The sequence below is a fragment of the Rhinolophus hipposideros genome (genome assembly GCF_964194185.1).
Source record: "Rhinolophus hipposideros genome assembly, chromosome: 3".
Taxonomy (NCBI): Eukaryota; Metazoa; Chordata; class Mammalia; order Chiroptera; family Rhinolophidae; genus Rhinolophus; species Rhinolophus hipposideros.
The window spans coordinates 31,302,749-31,326,807 of record NC_138049.1 but is presented as its reverse complement, the minus strand read 5'-3'; the positions used below and the strand labels follow the sequence as shown (position 1 = coordinate 31,326,807).

At 33.0% G+C, this 24,059-nt stretch overlaps 1 protein-coding gene across 2 annotated transcripts in view; it reads left to right on the top strand.

Annotated features, from left to right (window-relative positions):
* LAMA2 (laminin subunit alpha 2) overlaps nt 1-24,059 on the top strand; it is a 531,205-nt gene that overhangs the window by 230,863 nt on the left and 276,283 nt on the right. For both annotated transcript variants that reach the window (XM_081040014.1, XM_081040013.1), the window contains exons 8-12: nt 2,597-2,775; nt 7,201-7,300; nt 10,518-10,678; nt 20,601-20,741; nt 23,153-23,326. In XM_081040014.1, the coding sequence (XP_080896140.1) occupies nt 2,597-2,775; nt 7,201-7,300; nt 10,518-10,678; nt 20,601-20,741; nt 23,153-23,326 (755 nt within the window). The remainder of the gene's footprint in view (nt 1-2,596; nt 2,776-7,200; nt 7,301-10,517; nt 10,679-20,600; nt 20,742-23,152; nt 23,327-24,059) is intronic.

Here is a 24,059-nt window from a genome sequence, read left to right as displayed (position 1 = left end):
CACCTACATTAGTTAATCTTTATAAACACTCTCAGCAGCACTAATTCTTGATAATGTGAAAATAAATTTGTGTTACTCTCTATTTCCCTCTACTTATCTTGGCAGCAGACATCTTGACTGTTTCTTGCACTATATTTGTATTAGAGGATTTTAAAGAATTCTTTGTCTTTATGGCTTAGGTGCATATTGTTGGTTTTCTTTGAGAATTCTTGTGTATTGTCCTAACGATATAAAACCGCTTATAATGCTTACTGATTTACATTTCTTACTACATGTTTTGTAGAATAAAGTTTGAAAGCTCTCCATTAATATAGCAAAAAATACTCTATTCTAAATCAAAAGTCAACAGACTGGAGAAAGCGTTTGCCACAAACGTGACAGAGATAATATCTTCACATGTTAAGAGATATTACAAAGCAATGAAAAGTTAAAATGAGCAGGCCGCTTCCCATTTGACAGCTGAGAGTGACTTAGAGGAGAAAATTCAAGTCTCAGTATCATGTCAGTACTTATTTGTTAAAATGAGCAAAGATCCAAACAGGCATTTCTCAGGAAAAGAAATGACTTAAAACCATATAAAAAGATTATCACGTTCATAATTAAGGAAGTACTAATTAAAACAATGAAATTACTCTTTTTAACTTATCAAAATATCCATTCTACCACTCAACAAGTGTTTGAATGCTTATGATATCAAGGAGCTGGATTAGAATGGCTGACAATATACAGTGTTGGTGAGGCTGTGGGAGAAGAGTTTTATCATCTCTGTTGGAGACAGAGTAATTTGACACAGCGTTTTTGGAGGGGAATTGTTCAAGCTAATTAAAATTAAAATTTTACACCTCCCTCGACTAGAAATTATACTTGCAGGAGTCTAGTCTATAGATATACTTGTATAGCTGTATAGGGCATATTATTCTTGTCATTACTACACAATTGCTGATACTACTGCTACTAACATTTGTAGAGCTGAGTACCATGTCTCAAGCACATAAAGATAAGTCTCAAAACAACATAAAAGATAAGTACTGACATGATACTGAGACTTGAATTTTCTCCTCTAAGTCACTCTCAGCTGTCAAATGGGAAGCGGCCTGACATTAGAACCCTCACTCCTACATCTATCTCCTCCTAAATAGTGTTGTTTACAAAGGAGAACTGTGGAAACAATATAGCTGCCCACTAGTGGGGGATTTGATATGCTAATAGAGAAAGAACTATGCTATTTATTGTTGGTAAAATTAAACAGTTCCGAGCAATATATAAATGTCCCCTTTTGCAGGGAAAAAAAAGATTGAGTTGTATGGTGTGTGCACGCACATCCTCTCTCTCCCTCTCTCTCTCTCTCTCTCTCTCTCTCTCTCTCTCTCTCTCTCTCTCTCTCTCTCTTTCTCTCTCTCATATGTTTGTGGAAATCAATGTAAGGACACTTAAGAAACTCAACATCTGAGGAAGGACACTCAGCATACTTTTTTCTGCTTCCCACCCCAAATGAATTCTACCCATCTTTCAAACCTTTACCCCGTTCTTTCCGGGGAAGTGGTGATTTTTCACTTTTCTGAACTCTTACAAAGTGACATGGAAAAGAAGAGGAGAAGACGGTGAGGAAGGAGGAGGAAATATCAATTGAGAACTTATTTTTCAAGCATTATATTAACGATTTTACATGCATTTTTCTTAATGCTTTTAAATATCTGGTAATTATTGATCACTCCATGTTTTACATGGAAACGAAACCTTAGTGCAATTAAGAAATTCCCTACATCACATGACTACAAAATAACGGAGAGGACACCTAAATTCAAGTCTGGTACAAAAAGGCATAATCTCAGCTACTAAGCAAATCAGCTCTCGTTTTGTCCTGGTTGTTTGGTACTTATACCTCTTATCTCTCTCATCAGATAAAACTTGATGGGAATGAGACAGTGAGTAGTCATGAGACCCTAGCGCCTGGCTTCAGAGTGGTTTGCAATACTGATTTGTTTACCTTTTACAAATCACTTCTCTGTGCTTCAGGTTCCTAATATGTGAAAAGAGATTAATAATAGTACCAGATTCATGAAGCTACTTTGAGAATTAAAATCAGTGGTAATAAATATAAAACACTTAGAACATGATATAAAACAAACCTTGTTTTAGTTATTATTAGTAGTGGAAGAAAGGAACTATATCCTAAACATTCTTTTTTGCCCATAGTATCTCTAACAGAGGTTCACATGTAAAAATTATTCATTGCAGATTGCTTGGATGTTAATTACTGAGTACCAAAAATTTATTGTTTTTCATAATAGGAAATTGTAGGTTGAACAATATGACATTTCAGTTTTTTAGGATCAAATCAATCAAATATTGGCAATTTCATATGATTCAGTTTAGATATTGTAATTATTTCAATTTCCATTGAAAGGTGTGAATTTATTAATATAGCCAATAAATTCAAACACTTTTTAGATACTTTTGTACTGATTATATGTATGTATATAGGTATATAAATGTATATCTATTTTCTCATATAGTATACAAAAATCTATTGTAGAATGATTTTTTAAACTATGTCTGAAATGAACATTTATGAATTGATTTTTCCCTAATGCAGCATGTAATTGTCATGGGAAAGCTGAAGAATGCTATTATGATGAAAATGTTGCCAGAAGAAATCTGAGTTTAAATATACATGGAAAGTACATTGGAGGAGGTGTATGCATCAATTGTACCCAAAATACTGCTGGTATAAACTGTGAGACATGTATGGACGGCTTCTTCAGACCCAAAGGGGTAAAGTATGCTTTTTCTTTCATGAAGTGTTATTTTGTTTTCTTCATACAAAGATGTATTATATGGAAAAATAATTTTGATAGATTTCAGATCATAAAAGGTGAGAAGTGTTTCATAATGGAAACTGATATAAATATTTGAGGACATGTAATAAAATAGTTCCTTTTCTCCTGAAAATTCCATTTTGCCTCATTCTACTCAACCCCAACCATAAATCTATTTTGATTTTAAGAACATAAATTAGTTTTGCCTTTTAGTGAATGTCATAAAAAAGAAATAATGAAGTACATACACTTTGGCATCTTCCTTCTTTCATTCGACATAACATTTTAAGATTTGTCCATGTTGTATGCATCAATAGTTCCTTTAAAAAAAATGCTGCATAGTGTTCCTTTGCATGAACATATCATAATTTTCACTCCATTCTCCTGATGGTGAACATTTAGGTCATTTATAGTTTTTAGATGGATCCTCTGAAACAATTTTATATGTCTTTTATGGTCATGTTTTATTTACATTGTATAAATATGTAGGAGAAGAATGATTGTTTCATAGGATAAGAATATATCTGACTTTATAAGAAACTACCAACATTTTGCTAAATTAGTAATAACATTGTACATGTTCACCGAAAATATTTAGAGGTTCCAGTTCTTCCATATCATCTCTGATATTTGGTGTTGACTATCTTTTTTGAATTAGCCATTCGAGTGGGTGTGGGTATAGTAAGTGTGGCAAGTGAGTATTTGACCAGCACTAAGTAATTCCCATCAATGTTTGGTACTACCACAGACCTTCCATTATGAATTCATAGCAGATTTCATGGCAATTTAATTTTTATTTTAAATGCTTATTGGCTACACCAATATCTTCTCTTGTAAAGTGTCTATTTAAGTCAGAATGTTCTTTATTTATTCTAGAAACATTTTATTTTTAAGTTTTAGGACTATCGCCCGTAGACAAGTAAATCTTTGAAACAATGGTTGAGATCTATAAGGTTAACCTCTAGTTGTAGCACTAATTTGGGGGAAATACTTTCTTTTTTACCTTTGGATTGCTTTGAGACATTTTTTTTTATATTTATAAGTTTATTTTTTATTAAATTTATTGGGGTGACATTGGCTAGTAAAATTACGTAGGCTTCAAGGATACAATTTTATAATACATCATCTGTATATTGCATTGTGTGTTTGCTACCCAGAGTCAGTTCTCCTTCCATCACCATGTATTTGACCCCCTTTACCCTCTTCTACCACCTCTACTCCCCTCTTACCCTCTGGTAACCACTAAACTATTCTCTATATCTGAGTTTTTATTTGTTTGTTTGTCTTGTTCATTTGTTACTTTCAGTTTTATATCCCACATATGAATGAAATCATATGGTTTTTTACTTTTTCTGTCTGACCTACTTGCAGCCATGTTGTTGCAAATGGCAGTGTTTCACCTATTCTTATGGGCAAATAGTATTCTATTGTATCTATGTACCACATCTTTATCCAATCATCTATGGAAAGACACTTTGGTTATTTCCATGACTTGGCCACCATGAATAATGCTACAGTGAACATACGGATACATATATCTTTACAGATAGAAGTTTTTGGGTAAATATTGTGAATGATACACTGTAGAGAAATGATTTTGTTATCTTCCTCTGAAGATTTTTTACTTTCGTTCTAATTGAGGGTCAATTTACTGACTGATTGTCATGAAATTGTGAAAACTTGCTTTTTGCATTTTGTTTGGACAGAAAGCTCAAGGTGTTTATCTGACCTTTCTAACTTGTTCTGCAACTCCAATTTCTGTTTACTTTATGGTGTACAGACCTGAAAATCTTACCCAGGTCATGCAGCTTTTCAGCTGTTGCTTTTTACTGCGCTCCTTGGAGTGTCTCAAAACAATGTATGATTAAGGGATCCGTTCAGTATTTGGGGTATTGATATGCATATTTTGGTGCTATCTTTATGTAAACATGTATCTTATCTAGTGTATTTTTTTTCTTTCAAATTTTAAATCCTTCCAATTTCAGCTAGTCTTTGATTATTCTCCCAAGTCCTTGGATTTTTCTATTTTGTTCAGAATTTATAATTGTTATCTGAGGTGGTGGTGGATACATACAAGACACTCTACCATTATCAAAACTGAAAGCTTGATAAGTTTTAATTACAAGTCAAGTACTTAAGTAAATCTGAGCCTAGATGTTGATATTTTTATACTTACAAAATACTTATGCTATATTGTTTGCTTAAAAATTCAATTTAAAGTGCTTACTATTTGGGTGCAACTCCATTGCATTTTTGTGAAAATGTAGAAAGAAAAGTTTTGTGCATTACAATTTTACAGCTAAGTAACTTTTCTCTATGATATTCTTAAATGTATTGTCTTAAAATCTAATTTTAGGTTTATCTATAAAAGTCAGTGTAAAGTAGATATATTTATAGAATCTAATATAATAGAAAGTTTCCTGATCAACAGTCTAATTCAGGCAGTTTATCCTAATTACCAAAAAGACAGATAATGAATTAGGAGTATTTGGTTTACTCAAGCTCATTACTGGAATCATAAAACATATTTATAAAAGCCAAGATTTTATTTAAAAGAAATGTTTTGCCATATGCCCACAGAATAGTTTTTTCATGTCTCGGTGGTTTTCTCTGTGTAGAAAGCACTTCTCCCAATTCTACTCTCAAATTGCTACTCATACTTCAAGCTCCAGTCTAAATGTCACCTTTTCTGTGAAATATTACTTGACTTCATTGTGTTGTGTTATTACTCCTTCTTCTTTTGCTCCATAAACTCTACTTGTATGTCTATTTTATCACTTGGCACATTCTGTTTAATCAATGTATTTTAAGTTTCTTTTTCCTGTAACTTTATTTAAGGCAGAGATTAGGCCTTACATTACTGTTTTGCACAGTCCTTACTTCATAATGGGGGATGAATGAATGTGTATTTAAACAGATTTGATTTTGAAACTGATCTCTGGGCATAGTTGACTGATATTCTATCACACATGTAAATAACTCTAGTTATAATACTGACTTTTATCAGTAAACACATTTTCATTTGTAAATTAATCCTAGTCATGTATATATATAAAAGCTATATTTTAGGGGGAAATATGTGTTTATATTCATATTATACTGAGGGTGCCAAATAAATGTATATACATTTTAAGAAGGAAAACACTATTAAAAGTATGCTGATGGTAACCACTTTGAATACCTCTTATAATTGCAGAAGTCAAACATGACTTGTACTTATCTTTTGTTATCAGTATGTATTGAGTATTACAATTTTAATACAGTTTTTTACTTTCTTAAAATGTATATACATTTTTTGGCACCCTCTGTATATATATTTTAGGTGGAAATACACACACACACACACACACACACACACACACACACACACTAGTATTTCAGTATTTCCTAGGCAAATAATTCAGTTTTTTTCTTATCCTATTGCATCTGGAAAATAAATGTTGTCCGTACAGTATATTAGTACAGTCTAGGTTTGTTTAGTTAAAATATTCTAACATTGAAAGCTACTAGTTATATTGAGTATTTAATATATATGAAGAATCTTATGAGATGCTTTATGTTATTCCTTTTCATTTTAATTTAACAACATCACTATAGTTGGTATAATTGTCCTCATTTTACAGGAATGTAAATAATTTGCAGGAGGCCACGTAGCCAGTAAGTGGCAACACTGGAATATGAGCTCATGTTTTCCTAATTATGGGGCCTACATTGCTTCTTTCCAGGTTGTGTTGCCTCCCCAGAAAATCAAATTTTAATTTAAATATTTAATATTATTTTTTAAGCATCAAATATACATTGCTATTTAATTAATTATATAATGATCAATGTGAAAAAAGTTCTTGAAAAGTAAATTTGGGGGAAATTACTAATTTTGAACTATGTTGTAATAAAAAATCAGGAAGATTTTATTATAGAATGCATATTAGAGAATATCAAGCAAATATTATTTTTGTTTTGGTAATGATACTGTGATTACAAATGAAAGAGATGCATATTGAAATGTGTAGGGATTAAAACACTCTTATTTGGGATATTCTCCAAAAACTTCAGCACAGCATAAAATCTGATGAAACTTACAGAGAAAATGTTGATAATTGTTGAATAATTCATCTTGAAAATTGATAAATTCAGATAACAAATACATAGGAGTTTATTATACTGTCCTCTTTACGTTTGTGTATCCATTTAGAAGAAATGGATTTTAGAAATTGCAAACATACATTAAAGGTAACTTCTTATAACTTTCTCTATATAATGTATTACTATGTAATATTTAAATTAATTTGTCCTTAAACGTTTGCTGAATTTAAAAGTATTAGTGTGTTTATTATACTTGATTAAAAGCATTTTCATGTTAGGTATTTTCATTTTTTGTTAGGTATCTCCAAATTATCCAAGACCATGCCAGCTATGCCATTGTAATTCAATTGGTTCCTTAAATGAAGTCTGTGTCAAGGATGAAAGGCATGCTCCACGAGGTGAGAGCCACAGTAGAAGGTCATTGTTCTGATGCGTGGACAACTAAAACCCAAATATGATCTTTGAGGAGAACATTTTACAGTAAATTGCATTCATATCATGAATGCATTCTTATATCTCTCAAATTTCACTCCCAGAAGCAGTTTTTTTATTCATCTCAGTAATTAATTTTATGTTTAAATATAATTCTTTAAAAGCAAAGAGTTATTTTGCATTATATATACATATTTACATATCTGTGCATATACATCTTCTGTAAATCAAAAATTGGTGGTGTATGTAATTTTTTTATGTCGTGTTATTTATTAGATTGTTTTGTAGCTTTTCAGTTTCTATCATGAAATAACAGCATTCATTGTAAGATGCGTCGCTGTAATGAGAACAATTAGAGGGCATCGCATACTAAGCTGCAGTCAGTAATATGGAAAGCAAGAAGTGTATTAAAAGACTGAAAAGGGTAGTAGACATGAGTTTATGAAGACAAAGACGCAGACACTAATATAAGCCAATACTTTATTTGGGGATTGAAATTCATGACTACCTTCAAACATTAAGGAATCAAATGCCAAAATAACTCCTTGGTCTAAAAGGTTTAAGAGCTGCTTCCAGGAGAGTTGCTTGCCAAGGTTAAATAGAAAATTCCTAGAATATATGTGGAGCAGTTTCTTTATTTCTCTATGAGTAGATTCTTGTCTTCTTTGGAAGGACTAAAATATACCATGCTACCAAGTTATAGGTTTCCCCACCCCCACAAAGACTCAGTTTAAAAGACTGGTAATGTTTCTTTGACACGTTTCTCACCTGCTTTCTTCATAAAAATGTAGGATTATCAGTTTAAACCATATATTATTTAATACTAAAAGATTAAATATCTATTTATTTTAATCTTCAAATGGTGAATTTCAGGTCATTTTTTATTTTATGGTCTCATCTTTTTATACTAGCAACTAACCTTATTTTCAGTAATAACACTTAACTTTCTCCCCTAATTTTAAAATAAACATGTTATTGTTTAAAAAATTATCAAAGTAAAAACGTTGAAAAATAAGCATATAATACAGTGGTAACTTAACGTAGATACTGCTACTAACATTTTTGTGTTAACTTTAATAATGAGTTTTCCTGATATCTAATTTTTTTCAAGTAAAATTTATTGGGGTGACAATGGTTAGTAAAATTATATAGGTTTTAAGTACACAGTTCTGTATTACATCATCTATATATCACGTTGTGTATTCACCCAAAGTCAGTACTCTTTCCGTCACCATAAATTCGACCCCATTTACCCTCTTCTACTACCTCCCAACCACTAAACTATTATCTGTGTCTATGAGTTTTTGTTTCCTTATGTGTTTGTCTCGTTCCTTTGTTGCTTTCAGTTTTATATACCACATATCAGTGAAGTCATATGGTTCTCGACTTTTTCTGTCTGATGTATTTCACTTTCCATAGTAATCTCAAGATCCATTCATGTTATCACAAATGGCACTATTTCATCTTTTTTTATGGCAGAGTAGTACTCCACGGTGTATATATACCACATCTTCTTTATCCAGTCATCTATCGAAGGACTTTGGTTTCCATGTCTTGGCCACCAAGTATTACAATTTTAAAAGAGTTTTTTCCTTTCTTAAAATGTGTATACATTTTTTGGCACCGTTTTTTGGCACCTTCTGTATGTATGTGTGTATGTATGTATGTGTGTATGTGTGTATGTATGTATGTATTTTTAGAGGGCTTGAATTTTGTATAAAATTCTGTCATCATCTCTGATATTCATAATTTAATTTATTGTAGCAGTTGGTACAAATCTAGAAGTAGTCATTTATGTTAAGAAAACAATACTTAGATAATTTGTGCTTTGAGAAATTGAACATTTTATTGATTTGTCATGGATAAGCTACAATAAATATTTATATTTTTATATCATATAACATAATAAATATTATTAGATTATTCAAATTTTCTATATCTTTTTAATTTCATTTATGTTTCTTTATAAATATTTAAAGTGCTAAGATTGTCATTCTCAACCATTGATTTTGGAAAATTTTTCTTTAATTTCCAATAAATTCTGTTATTTATATATTTTCTTATAATTTATGCTTATTTGGAGCAGAAATGTAAAAACTTAAATCATGTTTTTTTATTCTGTTTTTATCGATGTAAAGTGAGAGCTTGTCCTAGTAAATGTAATTGAATTTTACTTTGGCCCTTACTAATATTATTAAAACAGTTTTTACTTTTCTATATGCTTTCCTAATGTATAATTACATTCTTTTATTTTTAATATCTCTTGTCATTTTGTGTATCTCTTGTGAACATTACATGAACATGTTTTTAAAAGAAACAGTGAGACTCTTTAACTTATTTATATATAGTTAGTATGTATGTTTGACACTCTTTCTGTCATTCTGTTTTATGCTATCTCTCCATATTGTTTTCTTGCTTTTCCTTCCTTCCTTTTCTTTTTTGCCCGGATTATATTTTACTGATCTGCTCTTCTATTTTTCCAGATTTTGAAGGCCAATAACTTGTATTCATTCATGCATGCATGTATTTTTTGTTTGTTTTTCTAATCAAAGAGAAGAAAAACTGTCTTGTATTTCTCTATTTAAAAAGAAAAGTAAATTTAAACTACTCTCATTTCCCTCCTCTATTTTTTTATTTCCAAAATATCCATTCTCGTGAACATTCTGAGTCTTTGTTGTACTGTGATGCTGTATTTTTACTGTTGTTGTTAAATTATTGTTTAAAGTAATATATTTTTACTCCCAGCAAACTTTTCCATCTTGTCTGAGAGGGTTTATGAACCAACAGGTGTGCACAGATTACTAATTCTTAATCTAGTATCATCAGTCAGAGTTATGGAAATTCCTTTTTATCATTGCAGTGGTTTTTCTGTAGCCTTAATTTTGGTAGATGCTAAGAGTTTTTTTTTTGGGGGGGGGTTGTTTGTTTTGGTTTTATTTTTGTTTTTGTTTTTTTTTGTTCTTAATATTTTTAAAGATACTTAGAAAATGCTATGTACACAAATCATAGCCAGCTTCTGATTACACCTTATATTCTGTGGTTTTAACTTTTCCTTTTTGATGTACATCATGAATCTAATTTTTGGGTGAAAATAAGCTTTTAAAGTCTACAAAAATTAACAACGTGGGAGCTAAATTATATATTTGTCTTAAAAATGTTGATATGTGGCTCATCTTCTCTTAGGTCTGTCACCTGGGTCCTGTCATTGCAAGCCTGGCTTTGGAGGGGTGAGCTGTGATCGGTGTGCCAGGGGCTACACTGGCTACCCAGACTGTAAACCCTGTAACTGTAGTGGCGAAGGAAGCACAAATGTGGACCCTTGTTTTGGACCCTGTAACTGCAAGGTACATTGTTTATTCTAGTAACATCCCACTGTCCAGTTAGAGGGTCATTTTCCTCAGCTTTCTGATATGTCTGCTGGCATCATGCAATTGTTATAACTTCTCCAGTAAATACTGTCTATTGCATGTGTGACACTCAGAACTATCTTTAGAAGCATACCAGGTACATTGCAGCAAGACACTTGCCATTTGTCTATAAAAACAACAATTATACAGAGGACCAGTCACCTTAAGACTGTTATGTTACAGCAAAAACACTTTTTACCTATTATCAAGCTAGCGTAATTTAAAAATACACAACACTAAAAATAGCAACCTTTAAAACTATAGGACACTCACATCAACTCCAGCTATGTTTCTAATTCTAACAATAATTCTGTCAAGAGGTTCATTGTGGATTTTTAAATGATCTTCTGAAGTTTGAACCCAGGTAGGTCTGAAAATACCATATTTAAATTCTTCCATTTAACTACCAAAAATGTGGGAAGCTGTAGTGGAATTGATTAAAGGCACATGTTTCCTCCCAAGAGTACTGTCAGAAATGCCACTTTATGTGTTGTTGTACATGCTCGGCGAATAGTTCATTATATCAACACCAAAGGATGAATTATATGTGTGATTTATACTTATAAAGGAAACATAGAAGCATATACAAGTCTTAAATGATAAAATTAACATCCTAACGCTATAGCCATCAGCACCAAAGTTTCGATCAGACAGTGTTAGCTACATTAGCTGAAAATGAACAATCCATTGAAACTTAGCGTGCTGTACTAAAAATAAATGTTACTTTTTTCTTTTTTCTCAATTGCAGATGGAACCTTATTAAGATATTTCCTTTATTAATTCATTAGTCTTACCTAAGCAGTATAAATGATACTCTTGCAATTATATGTGTGTGCATGTATATAAAAACATTAAATCATAACACAAGAAGTAAATATTAACATTAATGTTGTGTATATTTTTGGGGACAAGAATGTCTAAAATATCAAGCTAAATATGCTAATAGTTACATAATGAATATATGTTATATCGGTAATTTAGGTACTTATCTTAGGCTTCTGAAACAATAAAACTCCTATCTACATACACAGGCAGAAAGTCCACAGTCCATATAAACAATGTTCAACATAGGCCTACTTTTCATAATGAGTATTAGAAAAACATCTAAATATCCATAAATCAATAAGAAAAAAAGTATAATATGTTCATAATCTGATACAAGGGAATAAAATAAAATAGGTCCACATCTACGAACAGTGATGAATTTCAGAAACTTCAGAAGAAAACAAAAGCGATTATGTTATCATTTATATAAAGATGTAAAACATAGAACAATTTTATATTGTGTGGACACACATATATAAATTAAAGTGAGATTCACATGTGCCTAAATATTATTTATTTAAACAACATATCTGAAGCACACATGGAATTTTTTTTTTTTTTTACCTTTAGGTTGTAATAGATAATTGTCATATTATCTATACTTTTGTGGTGCTTTAAAATAATTCTTCATTTAAAATGCCTTTAATTGAAGGGAAAAGAAGGGTTTTCTGATTTAAAAAGAGGTATATGAAATTTTTAACTTAATACACTATCAACTATTATCACCTTGACACATAGGATTTTCTGTTATATCTTTGTTTAGACAATGATATTAATGAACATCATCGTAATTATATTTTAAAATATGAAAACAGTAATAGCTCAAGTCACAAACGAAATTTACTAATTTTTATTCATTGTTAAAATTTTTGAAATTTCTATAGCTTCTCCTGAATTACAAGAGAAGTGAATATCAGATATCTAACAAGTCAATTGAACGTAAATGCTCTTCTGACTCTTGGTATTTATTTTAAATTCCACACGCTAGAAATCGTCTCTTTTAAAGTTTGGTATCGTGTCATCCATTACAAGTCAGTTGGATTGCAGGCTCTGGTAAATAATATACATTGACCTTGATCTGGGTAGAAGCATGTGCTTTTATTTTTTACCAAAGTCTTACAGTAGAAAGATAAAAATGAAGTAAAAAACTAGAGAAATCAAAGTCTGTATTTTCATCTTGCTTTGCTTTTTTATTGCACTTTTTTGTTTTGGTTTGGTTTTTATTGCACTTTTTATTAAGTCCTTACTGGCATATGAGATTTTGTGATCTGACCTTGGCTTACCTCTCCACAATGTTCTTGAGCTTGAGTCGCTGTTTTCCAGCTTTGCTTAACTTCCTTGAATCACCAAACTCTAACTGTGGAATTTTATGGATTCTATTCAGACTGGTTGGGAAACCTCAGCTCTGGCCTTCTTCCTTTGCTTAGCTAGGCGATTTTCAAGGCTCAGCTCTACTTTCTCAGCAAAGCTGTCCTGGATCCCCCAGTATAAATCATTCTGCCATATACACTTGTAACACCTTTTCCTTTTCCTTTGTAATCTTTTCACAATTTGTAATCCTAGTTAATGTCTGTCTCAACTCTGGTGACATGTAGCCTATGTATTTTCTTCATCATTGAACAATAAAAAGATAACAAACAGTGACTCATACATAAAAAATGATGGAAGAAAGAAAACTAAAAAATTGTGAAGGTTTGACAGTCATTTAAACTGTCTGATTCCTATTTACTAATCTGGAAAATGATGATATTAAATATTTTCTGCCTAATTCTCAATTGGTGTAATTATAACATTGAAGCTTTGTATAAAATCAAACATGAGCATAATCATAAATACCTACGGGAATAATTTTTTTTGTTTATTAATATTGCTTTTTACAGTTTCCATTCTCTTCCCCCAATAGGATTTTTATGATGTGTGCTAACATTTTTATTAGTTTTTTTCCCCTCCTATTTTCCATTTATGCATATGAGTGATCACCCCATTAACTTGTTAGCTTCAAACCATGGGCATTTCTACAAAAGACATTCAGCTTATATATTTGATCTCGAATTTAAGTTACAGATGTAAAATCTTTAGCATAAAAAGTACATGTAGGATTTGTCTCTGGCAACAGCTACGGTGCAAAATATTATGTTAATCAGGTTTTGTGTTATTTTTCTTTTTATTTTGAAAGCTAAGCCTGTGAAAAGTAGGAATTAATTTTTATTTTCTTCTCTCTCTCTTCCTAATCCATCAACTATTTATATTTGGAACAGTATTTAAAGAGTAAGCACTCAGCAAATACTTCTAATTAGTTAATTATTCTTCTTTTGTTAACGTCTTTTAATATTAGGATGCATTAGAATGAAGGCCACAACAGAGGAAAATATGTAACTGACTACAAACACCCTCACAAAGAAACAAGCATGACTGAAAAATTCCCAAAGCAATTTTCACAAAATTAACTTAAATGTCACTAGAGATCTTTCTGGTAACTTTGTCAATAGAATTCCCAGCTGACTAACAATCATGGTTAAACATGTACTTCTGAAGTTGCACCTAATTTATAAGAAGGCAGCTGCATGAGAAAGAATACAGGCATACTATTGTGACTGTTTCTCTAGAGAGAAACTGTACTGAGGAAACCATAGCAAAAAGAAAATTGATGTCAATACAACAGCATCTGACTTCAAAAAATAAATAATAAAACAGGTTGGTGCAAAAGTAGGCTTAAAAGGTTAAAAATAATTGCAAAAATCGTAATTACTTTTACACCAACCTAATAGTAAGGTTTTTCCTAATACAACTTTGTTTTTAGCGGAAAAGAGTACCAAAAAGAAAAAAAAGGAAGTCATAACTTTTTTGAAGGCTAGTCCACAAGATATCTAATTAGATATTTAGCAAAATATATTCCACAGAAATATGTGTCTAAAGCACACATTTCTCCATAAAGGGATGCAAATTGATTTTTGAGGGGCATGAATATCCTATTCATTATATGTGTAAGGCAAACATAATCTCACAGTGCATTGTACATACATACAGTATATTCACAGAATTCAAATTTCATAGTGGGGATGATTATGAGAAAAATGACTACTTTAGGGCTCCTTTAGGGAATGATAATGAGGAGTCAGAGACTCCTTTAGGGCATGATAATGAAAGCTAGGTTGAGAACCACTGTTCTAAAATAAAGGGACACTTTTTATTATCACAATATATAAGAAATAAAAATATTTATGATATGGACTAATTATTTACAATGGCAAAATTATTGACTGTAATTAGTACCTATTTAATTTTTGTTAATATAACCAACTAGAATAATGGTTTAGAAATCAAGAAAGTAGAATATTTGGGTTTAAGAAAATATGGTGATATAAGGGAATATTAAACCTTGGTGTGGAAGTCTGGAGCACTCTGGAAATTACTATTTCATAAGCTTAGGTGTAAAAATAACCATTAATTTATAAATTAGAAATAATAACTATTAGAATCTAAACAAATAAAATATTAAAATAAATTTACTTAATTAACAAATGTTGCCCATTTGAAATGCTGGGAAAGAGAATAAATTAGACCACCACTTTTGTTTAGATAACCTGTTAAAACAACTTTTAAAATTGTTATTAATTATATGTTGATACAGTTGACCCCTGAATGGCACAGGAGCTAGGGGTACTGCCCCCCACATGGTTGAAAATTCATGTATAACTTTATCTCCCCAAATACTTAACTACAGTTGCCCCGTGGTATCTTCAAGGGATTGGTCCAGGACCACGGTGGATACCAAAATCCACAGATGCTCAAGTCCTTATGTAAAACAGTGTAGAACAATGCATGCAATTGGCCCTCCCATTCATGGATTCCCAACCATGGATGGAAAATACTGGTTTCCCACCGCGTTGAGTTGAATTCAAGGATGCAAAACCTGGGGATATGGAGGGTGACTGTGTATTTGTTGAAAAAATTCTACATATAAGTGGAACCATGCAGTTCAAACCCATGTTGCTCAAGGATGAACTATAACTCTTTAAAGTTGATTAGTACAAAGGTGACAGAATAATAGCTGAAGGAGAGAAATCTCATAATGAGCAAAATGCCACTTGGGCTAGAAGCTGCAAACTCTCACCATCATGGTTAGATATTTAGGATCAATTATTTTTACATCTGTGCTTTACAAACTGAGTTGGATGGTGACAAGTTGTAAGATATGGTATTTGCCCTTGAAGACCTTATAATATAAATGGCAAGAAAAGAGAAAAAAAGTGATTTTACTGTTTGCATTGTTTGTTTATTTAAATAAATAAATGGACTTTAGTAAGCATTCTAGCATCTGGAAACATTCCAATTGGAGAGAACAGTGTTGCAGCTGCCTATTTTAATCCTATCATGCAAACCTTGGGATACATCTTTTTCGCTCAACCAGATGGCCTTTCCATCTTATTTTTCCTTCAGAGGGATGGAGAACTGTGGTGATGAATCTGGTGTTCCACCCAGAACATGCACTCAGTATCCCTTTTAGAGTAGTAACGTCCTTCTGCCTTGCATTATCCTTTGTCCACACTCTTATTTCCTTTGCTATCTAATCCTCTTGAGGGCATTTGTATATTCTCTGGCATCTTGTATAATATTTTGTATTGGTAGCTCAGCCATGAGTTGATGAATGAATGAGTAAAATAGATAATAAAGGAACAGTGAGAAATAATGTACAGAGCATTCACTAATACTTTGATATTGACAGCAAAAGAAATTAAATCACTCAAAAAACCTACCAATATAGCAGATGGTTCACTCTCAAGCTGCGAATAAAAAATTTAAGTTCCGGACCATTGGTAGCAAGAGAATCTTCCAAGAATGAATCAGGAACACAATCGGGATGCTTCATGGATGGCAGTTGTTGAAAAATCACAGAGAAGTTTTGAAAAAGCAATTATCCACCTGGGTACTCATAAAAAGAGTTGACACTCAAGCTACCCAGATCATGTATATTAGCCAACTACCTGAAAGAGGAAAACCTGTGCTTCTATGAAGGTTCAGTAAAACCCCTGAAACGCCACGCTTCTGTGTTTGAATTGTGTCACTCTAAAATATATTACATATGAAACTGTGATGTTCTGTATTAATCACTGTTTTAAAACTAGTATGTTTTTCAAAGAGAACTTTGGAAATACAATCCTTAAATAAGAACTACTTAGATATATACTCTCTCAAAGGAGGTTGGAAAAGGAAATTGGAAGTATCCCCTGATTCAGCTAATTAATTCTATATATGTTGAGACATGTCCAAAAAGCTGAATTCCCATGAGCTAAAAATTTTCTCCCCGATTTTTTGTCTTCCAACCAGCCTCAAAAGGCACTTTAATTAGGTCATAAGGACCGATATATAAATAGGTACTATATCCACCATATTTACTGTTGAGTTTAGGCTTAATATTTATCTATAGTTCAACCTGAGAAAAATTAGAACCAGTACTTTTCAATTGAATAAATCTATCTTAATCTGATTAGTAGCTGCCACTTACTAAAGGAAAAGTTTGGTATAGACTCAGAATTAGAGAAGTAGGAGTCTAGAAACTTACGGTTGTGGCTTTATGCTGACATGTTTTGCAACTGTATGTAAGGTCTATGCAAATCTTATAAGAGTTGACAATTACTTGTGAAGAGGGTGAAGTGAACTGGGCTTGGAGAGGTAGACTAAGATTAGTTTGAGGACCTGTAACAGGGTCTAAAATAGTTTGGCTCGAAGATTGTCATAATAAACAAAACAAACTACCACTTGGCTAACTTGTTTCCATAGGTGCAGACATTCTATTATCTTTACTAAAGTGTGTTGTGGGTTCCCAAGACCACACTCATTTTCAATAATTCACTAGAAGGACTTCCAGAACTCTGAAAAGCTATTATACTCATGGTCATGGCTTATTATAGTAAAAGGATACAGATTAAAATCAACAAAGACTAAAGGAGTATAGGGAAGAATACAGGAAAAAACAAGTGCCAATTTGCAGTTATCCTCTCCCAATAGAATGGTGCAGAGAGTACTTAATTTTCCCAACAGCAATGTATGATGACACATATGAAGTGTTGCCAACCAGGGAAACTCACCCAAGTCTTTGTGTCCAAGGTTTTTATTGGGGGTCAGTCACATGCATACAGAACATTCATATGGTTGACCTTAACTACTCAGCCTCCAGAAACCCCAGAAGTCAAACTGATACAACATGGCCCAGAATCCCAGGTAAAGAAAACTAGGTATTCATCATAAATCATAATTTTAGCATAAAATATCTGGTGTGACCTGCTGGCAGTTATACAAAGACACACTTATCAGCAGGGTATTCCAAGGGCTAAAGATTATCTCCCAGGAGCTGGTCAAGGGACAGTCTTTCAATTTGGAACGTGCAGGGTTTGACCACTCCAACTCTGTTGAATTAACCCTTTACTGAACCATATAGTAATGAGAGATTCCTTTGTTCTAGTGTCTCACATTTCATAGACATTTTACCTGCTACTACCAACTTAAGTGTCTCAAGTATAGTTCTGTTGATTTATTTCCTGCTGAATAACCTCTAATAACTTACCAATTACTAAGGGGAAAGATTCAAATCTCCTAGGGTAGCTTTAAAGGTTCATTACATGAGGTCATGGACCCTGGAACTCAGTACCAAGTGAAATCCCTAACATATAGCAAATATTTAGTACATTTTTTGAAAGAGTATGTAATGACTGAACCTGCTACACTTTGGATTGTTTCTTATTTCCAATATCTTTGCTAACATGCTCTCTCATTCTAAACTTCTCCAACAGGTTGAATTTTTTAACCATACTTCAAAGTTTTGGTCAAATTGCACTGCTGTCATAAAGCCTTCTCAAGCCTTCATAACAGGCATTAGTCCCTCCTCTGTGTTCCCGTAATTGATTTGTAGATGCATTTATACTCCATGTTGCATTATAGTTGATTAAGAATGTACCTTTTATCCAACTCTAGATGTCGGTTTTTAAAGACAGAGACCTTGACCCACCCTATCTTTAGAGTTCCTAGAATTCCTACCCTAATGTTTGCTTCAGGTTATTAAATGGAATTGAATATTGCAATTATTTAATCATTGTTTTTCAAGGTCATATTGCGAGGCTAAAATGGGGCTAAGGGAAAATGTAATCTTCAAAAATTTCTGGTTGTTGAACTCAGTCTGAATCTCAGAAAAGTGGTATTACAAGCTTTCAAATTAGAGCAAATGAAAAGCAGATTGGACCCAAAACATAAGTACACAGTGTACAGAACAGTTTTACTATGTCCTCAACAGGATAAGCTAAATTATAATCATAGATATATTTCATCTTTCCTGCCTCTGTACTCTTCTGAAGATGCTTTCAACTTCAGGGCTTTGGGTATTTATTTGTCACCATAGGTCTGAAATCAGTTTGATTAACTTTGCTGACATCTATCATCTCAAAATATCTAAAATCTACCTTACAAATAAAAACTACCAAGAATTTCAGTGGCAATAATTCAATTTGTGTACATATCAAGATGCTAAACTTTGACATGGGGAAAGGGCCTAGAGACAGACATCCTTTTCTCTAGGCTGCACCAATGTAGAAGTGCTTGAGATTGTAAATTGGTCATAGAAATAAAGAGTCAAAGAGTTAATTTGAAATAAATTGTTCTCTTGGGTACAAGGAGAGCCTCTTTATTTGTTTATTCTTATAAATTTGTCTATTTTTTCATGCTGCTCTTTCCTCTTTTATTTTTCCTCACATGTTCTCAGATTTTATTATCCCTATCCTCTACCCAACCTTGGTTTACTCAAAAGTACTTTTATTAAACATATACTATGTGCATAACTTTTTACTATGCATGAGAAACAGGACCACTAAAAGATTCGTTTAAACTTAATAAGATGTTATTAAGCTAGTTCTCAGTGTTCTACCAGGAGCCCTGCATTTTCCTGGTACTATAAACATAAGTAAAACAGGGTTTCTACCTCTTGAATAGATTACGGTATTCAGCTGGAGAGAACAATCTTAGAATAAATAGCTATGCTTTTTCTGTGGTTATGATAAAGCAGTGTATAAAGGGCTATAAAAACAGTTGAAGAGAAGTTAGTTATCTAAGTAAAAGGATAGTTTCAGAATTGAGGTAATAAGGAAATTCAAGGAAGTGGAAAAATGTGGAGCAGATGCACGTGTAGAGAATATTAAGAATCTGTTTCCTGGAAAGCAAGGAGCCTTCATGTAGAAGTTATTAGTCAAGATTAACCACTTCTTAAATTGAAAGTGTACACCCTTCCTAGTTTTTGATCACCTGGTCGGCTTTCCCTGGATGAGTCCGCACTATAAGTTCACCTATAAACATGATTTTTCAGTATACTTGAAATAGGATTAGTGAAACCAATCTGGAGAGCAATCACCAAATGAGAATTATTTTTTCCCAGAATATCACTGTGTGATTAAGTGGCTATACCTTTATGTTAAAGGAAACACTGTGAAAATTAACCAGGGAATACTTACCTCTTTTTCCACTTAGTCTTACTAGGGAAAGCCTGTGATGTTTGCCCCAGTGTTTCTGCCTGTCAGTTCTTATGCTTGCCTCAAATGTATGAATTTTTCATATATAATGTGAAAAGTATTTCACCACCTGTATGATATCAGTGTTCTATTATTTGCTTGTCTTTAATTTTACCACTTTTAATGCCTCCTATAAAGAAGGTCAGTGATGTAGAATGGTGAACCAAACTGATTTTAGTTCATTTCATTGATTGCTGTGTTGATTACAACATTTACTGCACACTCTTGACATACATGAAGATCACAATTGTAACCTTTACTACAGTAGATTTGTGTTCACTATTCCTTCCCATCAGTGCAGTTAGAAAGGATGTAGCTCACTAAGGAGCTTTTGAGCAGATTTTTAAAATTGTCATTATACTTTAAATATGTTTGGGATGTAAAATGAAGACTATACAGTTTATGTTTTCCTTAAACAGAAGTACAGACAATTTTTAATTTTCAAGGGCACCGCTGTTTCTAACGCACCTCTCTATTTATAGGAAAATGTTGAAGGTGGAGATTGCAGTCGCTGCAAATCTGGCTTCTTCAATTTGCAAGAGGATAATCCTAAAGGTTGTGACGAGTGTTTCTGTTCCGGGGTTTCCAACAGATGTCAGAGTTCCTACTGGACCTATGGCAATGTAAGCAACAGACTTTTACTTCTGTACGCTGTTCCACTGGCCTTCTTGCTACTGTTACTGTTCTTTTGTAAGAAATTATTATTATTATTATTATTATTATTATTATTATTATTTTTATTGAGCTTCTACTTAAAGTTATCCAGAAGAAGAGGTGGGATTTTTTTTTCAAATGCTATTTATGTATCTTTGATCAAAGCCTTAGAGTTTTTATTTGTAACAATATGTACAGGGGAACCTCTTAGAATAAGTAAACTCCAGCCTGTGTAGTGTCCATGATGAGTATGTGAAGCAGTAATGAAATGAATGTTGTTCTAGCCCCAAGAGCTGACGATTTAATAGACAAAGCATCAGATTGTGATACAAAGAAATAGATATTCCATTCTCCAATATTTTTGGTATACAAGCTAAGAAAATTTGCTTTATCATATGCACATATTACCCACCTACCTTTAGTTGCTATTTGATGTTGCATGGGCCGTTTCATTGTTAAAAGAGGACATTGAATTTGAACAATGCTGTCTTCACTCTTAATTGATTTGAAAAAATTCAAATTATTACCTATGTAGTAGTTACTGGAATTTTCTTCCAACTTAAACATAAATATAAACATGTGGACCTTACTTCCTCCAGTTTGCACCACAATCCTCTTTACCTTTTGAACTCTATGCAATGATTTGTCTCCTTATGGAAGGGGTGTGAGAGGAAAAGGGGACTTTCAGGCAATTTCAAATAGCCTGTGAGGCTGCCCTTAAGAGTGCAGAGCAGCGGGAAACAGGCTGGAGGAAGAAAAGCCTAGAGGGGGAATGAAAAACTGTTCCATACAGAGTTGTGTATGCTAAGAAGTTGGATTCTTATACTTGGAAAGTCATTGAAGGGGTTTAGCAGGGGAGTGATCTGATTACAGTTGTGCTTTACAAAGATAACTATTTCAATAAACTGTCTCCCTTCCTTCCAGCTTTAATCAGCTAACTAATCCTTAACACAGTCATCTTTTTTTTTTCTCTGTCTGTATTCCTTTTAAGTCAAGTGTGAAATATGCTGAATAGTTTCTGGTTGTACGCTCATGTCTAAATTTGAATCCATACACTCTTTATCAAATGTATTGCTTTCGAAGCAGGTTACATGGAACAAGCAGCGAATGGAAATCTAGCCTAACTTCCTCCTTTTGTCTGTGGAGTTTTACCCTGCCTTTCAGACAGTCCTGTTAGTATATCAAAGTTTCATAGTTAGCAGAGGAGCTGAGGTAGCACTCATCCTTGGCTCAGAAACTAAGACCACTGATACTTAGATTTCATTAAGTCTTCTGAAAAGAACTTCCTAGAAATCTCATTGGGCTGTCTTAGAATGTCTGGAGGGTGATGTCAGAAAGGGAAGAAAAGGAAGTAATATGTCATTGTCCAGCAAGTCAGTAAATTTTTATCTGGTCTCTTTTTCTTTTGACCAGGGCAATCCAAGCAATTCCACAACTTTGGTTGATGCAAAATTAAATGACTTATACATGAATAAATTAAATTTTTTTTTCATCCATATATAATCACCATTACCATTCTGCCCCTCATCACCCTCAGCATCAAGCAGGTCACTCAGGTCTAGTGGACCCTGGTAACTGTGAACCTCAGGGTCCAGTATTTTGTCCTGACCTGACAGTTGAAATTAGAATTGCAGCTTTATGCCCGCCCATGGCTAGAGGATAAAGATGGAAAAGTAAATCATGATGGCTTCTCTAAGTCCTCCTTTAAGGCTCCTTCTTTTTCTGGGCCAAGGATCTAGGCTTCTAGGCTATGGTTTCCTACAGCACTTCTGGCCCCACAGGAAAGAATAGGTACAGTATTGTGAGCTGTGGCTACAGAAACAGACTGGTGGATTCAGTTGTCCTTAGGCATCAAAGCTGAAATTTAAATAAGTGGGAAGGGAGGAAATACTGAATGAAAAGTCACTTTTTAGCACTTTCATATTTTATTTTGTTTTTTGTCCTCTGATTTACACGTGCATAAGTAACACCTTTTGAAATAATCGGTTCCATAAACAATAGGAAATTACTAGTGGATTAAAAAATATGAAATTCTAAGTCCAACTATTTGATAATTACTATAACATTATAACCATTGTAGAATTTTGAATGATTTTCTACTTTTTGAGAAAGAGGTATTTAGAATCATAATATTTAGAAAAACATTGGATTCATGAAAACATTATTGCATATCACATACCATCCAAACTCCTAGGAACATCAAGAAAAAAAAAATAGACATCTGTAATGAGTACATGATGGTAAGTTTAGTGATATTCACAACACGCATATTTTTGTGAACTTGTATAGTTTTTGTCTTTTAATTTAAAAAAAAAGACACTACAGGAATATGAAAGAGAAAAGAAGTGGACAGTACCAATGATTGTGTGTTTTCTTTAAGATACTGGACATGAGTGGCTGGTACCTGACTGACATTTCGGGCCACATTCGAGTGGCTCCCCAGCTGGACAACTTCCATCCACCTCAGCAGATCAGCTTCAGTGGCACGGAGGCCCGCAAAGCACTGCCTCAGGACTACTACTGGAGTGCCCCAGCTCCGTATCTGGGCAACAAAGTAAGTCCATATGGGGTTTGCTTTCTGCTACTTTGCTTCAGCAGATCAATAAAGATAATGGGGTGGTTGTATTTAGTATTTGTTTAAGGAATGATAAGCCTATCAAATATATGCGTATGCTCTGCTGGATGGCCAGGATCAACTAAATCAGAATGAGTTGGACATTTTTCCCACGTCCCATGGGCCATGGCCTCCCTAGTTCACAACCTTACATTGTTGATGTTCTATGTAAATAGAAACTTTTTGAATGAGCAAGTAAATTAATGAAGGCTCGAACATATTTTTGCAAAACAAATGATAGGTATTGGAAGAAACACAGTGTTGTGTTTACTTAAAACAGCTGTTTTTCTATAGTTGCCTCTCTGTGGTGGGATACTTCCTGAAATTCTCCTCATCTGTTTCTAATTCATTTCGAAGTTGATATTCAAGAGAGCTACTTTTCCTATCGCGTATGAATGTTCATTGGTAATGAAATTTATTACATAATTAATTTAATGCTTGCCGTGAAGCTTATATAAACAACATGTTTCCTGGAGCTCAGAAAGAGAACTACCTTAAAAGAAGTGCCAGATTGAAAGCACATGTTTGTTTTAAAGCCCATTCACACATATATAAAAACATACACAGATAGACAAATGTAGCAGCCTCAGCGTGCAGGAGCTTTTTGATCTTCTGTTGTAGATTAACACTATGGTGCCTTGGCTTTTATTTTATTTTATTCTGCCTAATAATT